This window comes from Priapulus caudatus, unplaced genomic scaffold (genome assembly GCF_000485595.1).
Source record: "Priapulus caudatus unplaced genomic scaffold, Priapulus_caudatus-5.0.1 Scaffold463, whole genome shotgun sequence".
NCBI classification, from domain to species: domain Eukaryota; kingdom Metazoa; phylum Priapulida; class Priapulimorpha; order Priapulimorphida; family Priapulidae; genus Priapulus; species Priapulus caudatus.
Window position 1 is genome coordinate 89087 of NW_014577524.1, and position 8874 is coordinate 97960.

The window sequence follows — 8874 nt, forward strand, 5'->3', positions numbered from 1 at the left end:
GTGGGTGTGTGTATGTAGGTGTGTGTGTGTGCATGTGTGTGTGTGTGTATGTGTGTGTGTGTGTGTGTGTGTGTGTGTGTGTGCGCGCGCGTGTGTGCGTGCGTGCGTGCGTGCGTGCATGCGCGTGCGTGCGTGTGCGAGTGTGCGCGCGAGTGCGTGTATGTGTGCAGCGAGACATGGAGAATATGGGAGCGTGAGATTTGTTCAGCGTCTATGCTACATCTTCGTGTCAATTAATTACCTTCATAATCAAGCACTGTAATAATAATGCCTTTAAAATCGTACGCATGGGCTATATCATTGGGCATGCCCCCCCGGGGGTGGGGCTTGCCCCCGGACCCCCTTAGCACACGGCCGCCTGTGGCGCCGTATGTGCGTACACATTCTTAACCTAGCTACGCCCCTGGTAAGTCATTCATAAGCAATTTATTTTTACATTTTTTCGCAGTCTATTATAAGATATTACAATGCAAATAGACGCACCCCCAAATTTAGCAGGTAATATTGTGCAAAACGTTTGAGTGATTGATTTATTTATTAATTAGGTCCGCGCCCGGTTTGGCTCAGCCCATGCATAAACCCCACCGTGTATGCGCTTTTCACTGTAAGTACTCTCTCGGCCTACTTATGGTATGCACTGGTACACTGGTATATGTAGCCACTTACCAGCAGCCCTGCCGGCTTATACTTATTAGCAAACACGCACGCGGCACGTATAATTATGCAATTTTGGTTCAATTTAATTTTTTGCTCGCGCCATAGTTATACTAATAGATACCTGTGCCCCTGGTGCTGTTTTAATTTCTTTTCGAAATTTACGGCGTTGAGGCGTTAGAATTGTCGTTTCGTTTCAAATTATTCGAGAGTATATGTGCCTTCTGGGTTAAATGAATAAGTTTCACAATTTAGTATATATTTCCTGTGCCGTCAGACACTATATTTTATGCGCGACACTAGCGCTGATTAACGATAAACAAATGTATAGAGCGTTTCATTCGGTGGTGAGGGAAATATGTGTGAAGCCAAGGCGTCTTAAAGTTAATAAGGTGAGTTAATGGAATAGCGTTTCATCGCATAAAACGTTACGAGAATTTCTGCCCTCTATGTCGAACCTATAATCTCAAGAAAATATGATTGTCTTTAGCAGATGCGCACACACTGAGCTCCGACGCGGTAAGCTTTACCACGTTATAAGGAAGTTATAGAGACACGCAGTTATAAAAAAAAAAGCGAAAAAAGAAAAGAAAAAAGCGAGGCATTAGAATTGTTTTTGTTTTATAAAGAAAGTCATTACATTAGCTAGCTCTCTATTTTAAATGAATATTTTATTAAACGACTATATACATGTATGTCGTTTGCTGTCACAGACGCGCACACACACACGCACACGAGCGCGCACGCACACACACGCACACGAGCGCGCACGCACACACACGCACAGGAGGCCGCTGTATTCTTGCTCCACTCGTATAGTTGTGCGAACACGGTGGGCAGATCATTTGCGACTTGCCCCTTCGTCTGCTCAGAGAAGATTAATAATTGGTAAAGCCCTTTACATTTCAGCCTACGGTATCGACTATCATGCACTCAAATAAGGAAAAGAAAATTGCCAAAACTGTCGTGGAGAATCACTTCTACAGGACTGTACTCACCCTCATTTCTCTCGATGCCACTTTTAAACACAAGTGATCAACAAAGAAACAAGATAGTCAACAGAAAGCTATATCTTGAGTATATATCACAGTTTGTTTTATTACTGCACACTCATGTTATACAGTTTTATAACAGGTGTTATAACGGTTATAACAGTTTTATAACAGGTGAGCTGTTGTGGAAAGAGCACATCATTCTTCCAATTGTTTTATTTTAGTTTCTAGGATCACATGAAATCAATAAATTATTATGAATATAAATTAATATGAATAGTAATCCTGAATCAATCTGTACGGTTTGCATAGCGTGCACAACAAGTGTTTTCTACCCATTGTATTCCATCCAACACGTGAATAATGTGCCTCACATACAGCCACATACAAACATAGCGCGTTTAAAACAAACATAACAGTAACCGTGTTACCTGATATACAAATACATCTAGCATTAGATCTGAGCAGGACACGACAAAGGCAAATAAATATCTGACATATAAAATGACACACAACTGCCTTAAGTGCATAATCGATGTATCATTGTGGCAAGCCTCTCTGTTTAACTATGGCTGTACCAGACAGCCAGTCGATCTGTAAGTGCGAAGAGGAAAGACTACAATCTCTAACATAAGGAACGAACACTTTACAATGACGTGGACACGACCATCCACGCCCTCTAGCGGCGCAAACCTCGAGCCACAATCGAGTCGCGCGTGCCGCACTTGCAAGAGTGCCGCGTCGTACACAGATGGCGCCGCGTGTGCCGCTGCGCGCGCCCGTTCACCTGACGCTGAAGTGCGAGCGCGCGCCACCCGGCTTCTCTTTCAGTCGGGTTCCCGCGCGGCCGAGACAGAGCGGCACGGAGCGGGCGGCGACGTCGGGCCGCTGAGCCCGGGGCGCGGGCTGCGACACGACCGTCAGGTCAGGCTGCCCGGCGCCCGGCGACAGACTCGGCAGCGAGTACATCGTGTAGACACCAGGGGGCGCGTCGCGTCGCCCGTTGGCGGCCTTATGCCCGGTCAGCATCAGAGCGCCGCCGGACTGACCGGCCAGCGCTAGCTCTATGCGGAGGAGAGAAAATTCGTTACGCGGCGGACGAGTGAGGCGGAAACGGTAGAAATAATCCGGGGAGAGAAATAAAGAAATACTTGTGAATAATTTGTGCAAATAATTTGGCAATGACCTGGAAATGTTGGCCCCATCACGTTGCTGTTGAGTAAACGGCAATTTAAATAGCAGGGAACACCTTCCTGAATTACGACAATTACGAAATTCCTGCAACCTACTGGATAATAAATACTAAACTTCGAGTCCTTGGCTACATTTCGATAATCTTTATGTATTAGATATATTCAGGTAGAGTTCTTAGATATTATTAGAGATAGATATTATGCAGTCCTTAGATATATTTCACATTTATATGAGGTACATATTCGAAGGCATGCAACGATTGCCGTTTATAATGTGGAACACCTTCCAATGTTACTATCAAGCTAGCTGAGAATGAAAGTAGGCTAGCAACAGCTGGTAAACTAGTACCATTGGATGGCTTTTTCTGAAGACCACCAGCAACTCTCTCCCACGATCTATTTGAGCTTCGGTCCGGCAAATGCGTGTGCTTGTGGTTAACAAACGCAGCCGAGGGTGATATCTTGTGTGATATATTCTTCTGCGAAAACCTGCTCTGCAAGACGAGTGGCAATGAAGCCTGCACATACAATTCGTGGCTGATTCTTTTGATAAATTTATGGTTAATAGAAATGTAGGGACCCTCTCTATTACGCATTAAATTTCTAAATAAATGCCAACACACCGCGTCAAGAGATTGCAACATGTGCACTCTATCACCACGCATGACTAGAATACAATCGAGTGATCGTATAAACGGCTAACGCTCCATTAGGAGTGTTCCCAACTTTGATATCATCAATGATTAATGATTAAAGATTGATAATCCTAACCCTAACCCTAACCTAAATGACATTAAACCACAAACTAATATATGACCAATGACCATGACCATATATATATATATGTTATTATGACCATTAATGACATTAAAGTTGGGAACACTCCTAATGGAGTATCACCTGTATAAACTGTGGCGATCAGTGGGAACTATACTGAAAGTCAGAAGGTATAAATTAAGTTAGGGGAAAATACATAGTCCCACATAATAACATTTCAGTGATTACATGATAAATTTAAAGCAATAATATAAATTCTTCGTGAAAGAAAGACCACCAAGGTCAAAATATGATGGTCTATCACTAGGCTTTAAGATATTTGAGAATAAGTACAGCATGGCCGATTTCTAAGGCAATATTATATTTTAACAAACCCTGCACATACTCTTTACCCTGTATACTATATCATCACAAAGATATCTATACAATTAGATATTAATGCACAGATTTGTAAATGTCACAATGTATACTGTATACCACATGCAGTACTGAACAATGTATACATACAATCAGGAATGAATAATAACAAAAACCTTCTTTATATTCACTCCTGATACGATATATAGTGTGACATGATTATACGTATGCATATATATATATATATATATATATATATATATATACATATGTCTGTTCACGACAGTATACACATGCATGTTCATGTTCATACCACAACCACTAATTGGTTTGTCAAAACAGAATTGCGGCAAATAATGAAATTTTTGCGAAATATTTCACTGACCTACAAAATCCTAACCTAACGTAATGCTCTATTTGATTACTACTAGATTATTAAAAAGGCACACATCACCTATATACTATGCTTATACAGTCGACACAAAATTATCTGCGCACAGGAGTTTCTTTGATTTTAGTCAACACATACGCCAATAGGAGGTGAGTTTCCCACCATTCCGCGGGTACTGGAGGAGTGCCATACCCCGGCCAGGGCATCGGAGTGGTACCCATGGTCCCGCTGCTGCACGACGCCGCGGCCATACTGGATCGTCTGCACCGGCGACGCCAGCATGTTTCCGCAGTGGTCACTCGTCACCATGTGACCCAGCCCCGTCTGGTTCTGAAACGTCCAGTAGCAGAGCGTGTGACGCGAGGTGTGTAGTGCCTGTTTCCATGTGTGTCTCACACTTCTGCATTTAAATATCGGGTGAAATGTATGTTTAACCCGTGACGGGGAAAAAAGAAATTGAAATTGCTTATTCTTTGAGGACTTATGAGAAGTAATAGGACTACAAAATAGTCAGAAGCACACGATTCTGCAGTAAGCATTAAAGATGATAATGTTTTTTTAATCACAACACGCAGTAGACAGCACCCTGATGATCAATTAAAAAACGAAATCACAATCAACTCTTCTAATATGGTAATCAAAAGAGGCACATTGTCGATCTATTAAACACAGTAAGATCATCTATCCATGAGGAGTCATGCAGGCAAGCATAGGTGGAATACAGCATCACTACCCACTAAAGTCTACGTAATAGATAGCTGAAAAACAATGTTAAAGACAGTAGAGAAGCAACTACGAAAGTTTTATGCAATTACACAATCACCATAGTTAGAGGATTTCAACTACCACAATTCCAGTTTGCATTAGCATTTTCAGAACAATTCACAGCTGGCACCATTGCTTGCGCTACACCTTACAGTTATATGCCGCAAGCTGTGGTATTCTGGTTTGTGTTTACCTGCAAGCTATACGATTTCTAATCAATACAGCCACACCCATGTTAGCGGATACCTGGCTATACAGAACACATCTGGGGTTTCCCTTGACTGACCCTTATATATATATATATATATATATATATTTATTTATTTATTTCCCCTACTATTCAGTAATTAATAGTTTAATACACAAAAATGCCAAATTTAACTGGAAAGAATTCTTAAATTGGAATAATGGTAATAACAGCCCCTTGATCACATAGTATGCGTATTCATCAGATGAAGGAATATGTTTGCTGTACATACATGTCAGTACCAACTACCATATCAGTCACACAAACATCTATGTTATAATGTTAGTATCAGAAAATTATTCTACTAACTTCAAGAACAGAGTAGAGCAAGTCGCAGTGCATACAACACATATACAAATGCATACATGCAGGTAATACAGAGTCACACATTACGACTGGGTTATAGCTGAGATGCAGGAAGCTTACTCACTAGGTCAATGATCGCCAGGTTGCATTTAAAAAACTGAATTTAAGAAAGAGAAGAACACATTTAGATGCTATATACATAAATTAAAACCTACACACGATTTTTTCCACTGTGTGGGTCGGAGGGTTTTGCAAACGTTACAACTGTCTCGCTACAAGGCAATGGCATCGTCTAACAGCATTCAATAATCACATAAAAAAATTCCCTGACATGAATAAATTATGGTTGAGCAATAATTAATAATGGCTGACGAGCAGCATCAGCAGCAGCGCTGGCCTAGCTAAACATGTGCTGCAGCAATTTTTTCAATGTCAAATCTAGTGAATATTAATGCCCATCCTTAAGGCCACCGCACACCAGCCGATTTTTACAAACGATGAAACGATGAAACGATGAAACGATGAAACGATGAAACGATGAAACGATGAAACGATGAAACGATGAAACGATGTAGGTGTGCGGGTTCATTTGTAGACGATTTTATTTTTATCGGGTGATCGTTCCAAAATCAAACATGTTTGATTTTGAACCGATTATTTGGACGCGATTTTGTGGTGTGCGCGTGACCTCAGGAAAATCGTGTGCGATAAATATTGAACAGCCAATAGCTGAACGTGCCCGTGTCACATGACATTCACCTTGCAGAAATTATCGTAGGTGTTCCCCGCACACCTACATCGCTTCATCGTTTCATCGTTTCATCGCTTCATCGTTTCATCGTTTGTAAAAATCGGCTGGTGTGCGGTGGCCTTTACCAGATTGCTGCACAATGACGATTGAATTAGAGGAATCTAGATCGGAATCAATTTTGCCGATATCAACTACCTACAGCACGAATCTCACCAGGTGTGCCTCTCATGGCCTCTATACTAGCTCTCCTCGATTTACTTGTACTGGGACGTAAGAAATCCACCAGAGGAGCCTATACTATTGTATGTGAAACGGAGATGTAGCCGATACATTGTTGCGTATGGCTCACATGTATGCATAATATATAATATGTGAGGATTCGTGAATAATTCAGGGTCTATGTGGAAGCACTGCCACTGAGACTTGGCCAGCCACCAGTGACTAGCCTCAGTGACACAGAAATGATACTGATCTATCCACGAGTTCTTATCGACCCTGTACCAGCAGTCAGTGCAAACACTGTAGTACCAGTTAGTGCAAACACTGTAGTACCAGTCAGTGCAAACACTGTAACACCAGTCAGTGCAAACACTGTACTACCAGTCAGTGCAAACACTGTAGTACCAGTTAGTGCAAACACTGTACTACCAGTCAGTGCAAACACTGTACTACCAGTCAGTGCAAACACTGTAGTACCAGTCAGTGCAAACACTGTACTACCAGTCAGTGCAAACACTGTACTACCAGTCAGTGCAAACACTGTACCACCAGTCAGTGCAGACACTGTACTACCAGTCAGTGCAAACACTGTACCACCAGTCAGTGCAGACACTGTACTACCAGTCAGTGCAAACACTGTGGTACCAGTCAGTGCAAACACTGTACTACCAGTCAGTGCAAACACCTCACTACTTGCCTGTGCTGACAGTGATGTCTTGGTGTCACCAGTGAGTTCTGACACTGATCTACAGATGGCAGGAGCCAATACAGGCACTGATTCTATATGTCACTAATGGGTCCTGGCTATGACCTTATGATGTCACCGGCCTCATAATGTCACTGATCTTATGACGTCACCAATAAGTGACGGCACTCACCTCACCGATTTCTTGATGTCATTGATAAGAGCTCGCCACTGATATTATGACACCACCGATTTCTTGATTTCATTGATAAGTGCTGCCACTGATATCGAGATATCACCGATCGGTGCAGCCACTGATATTACGATATCACCAATCGGTGCTAACGGCGAGTGCATGGGACAACAACGCGCGTCTATTAAATACTATTAAATTGATAAGTGCTGCCACTGATATCGAGATATCACCGATCGGTGCAGCCACTGATATTACGATATCACCGATCGGTGCTGGGACTGCGTGATTGCGCGTCATGCGCGCGTGGGTGCGTCGTACCTGCTGCGTCGGCCAAGCTCCGTACATCGCGTGGTACTTGGGGCTGAAGAGTCGCTGCACGTACTCCACGATGCCCGTGCCGCGCACGAGGTGGTCTCGCTCCAGCAGCCCCATCACACGCTCCATCTCCTCCTCTTCCCCGATGTCGAGCGGCAGCGACGTGTCCACCTGCCACTGCGGCGGACCCTGCGCGCGAGAAACGATCGCCGCGACGACGGCGGGTGAGGAACGCGTGCATCGAGCGTAATGAACTCGTTCAGCATTTGTTTGAGACTCTCGCAATCAGTGAGATAGTACGACACATTACGTATATAAGTCTAGGTGTAAGTATAATGCGTGCAATTTGTACGTGTGACAGGTTAAATCTCATTAATCTACAAGGAGATGATTCGGCAGCTTTGATAGTTTACAAAGTCGATTTGTATCTGGCAATTATGAGCTTTATTTACTAATCTGCTTATTCTTCGATGGCATGAACACGGATGGAGTGGATGACGGAGCAGGAATTGCAGGAGTAAAAGAGATCACCAGGAATGTCATCATGAATAACCGAGCACATAATGATAACTCGAAAAAAATTTGAACAAGTTTTCACAAGGACCCGTTCTTGAGGCGTCGATCCTCAATGATGTCAGCGATGGTGGGAAGGGATCGGGAGCGTACTTTCGTACCTGGGAAGACTGGGTTGATAGAGCGGCCAATCTCTTGACGCGCGTTGCTTCGCGCGGGTAGGCAGGCCTGCGCACCCTCTGCTTGCTGCGTGGGCTCTCAGGTCGACCAGAGGGGTCATCGCTTGCTTTTACGCCTGCACCAAACAGAGCAACGTTGTCACTGTACAGTCATGCTATCTAATGTAGACGTTGCCAGCAAGCGATCAACATACAGGCTCAACAAGCGAGAAGCATGCGCACTTAACAAGCGAACAACATGTAAACGTGAAAAAAATGCACTGACAACGAGCGGCTGGCGCACTTATTAAAACAAGTGCCGCATAGCGACAGCGCTCATCTAACGTCTACTGCG

The 8874-nt window shown here is 43.4% G+C and overlaps 1 protein-coding gene across 1 annotated transcript in view; it reads right to left on the bottom strand.

Annotated features, from left to right (window-relative positions):
• Window positions 1-2429: 2429 nt before the first annotated feature.
• Window positions 2430-8874, bottom strand: part of LOC106810682 (tubulin polyglutamylase TTLL13-like) — a 22473-nt gene continuing 16028 nt past the window's right edge. The window contains exons 17-22 of the mRNA XM_014814111.1: window positions 8523-8656; window positions 7852-8037; window positions 5807-5839; window positions 4503-4694; window positions 3189-3333; window positions 2430-2710 (exon numbers count right to left, since the gene is read on the bottom strand). Of these exons, the coding sequence (XP_014669597.1) occupies window positions 2430-2710; window positions 3189-3333; window positions 4503-4694; window positions 5807-5839; window positions 7852-8037; window positions 8523-8656 (971 nt within the window). The remainder of the gene's footprint in view (window positions 2711-3188; window positions 3334-4502; window positions 4695-5806; window positions 5840-7851; window positions 8038-8522; window positions 8657-8874) is intronic.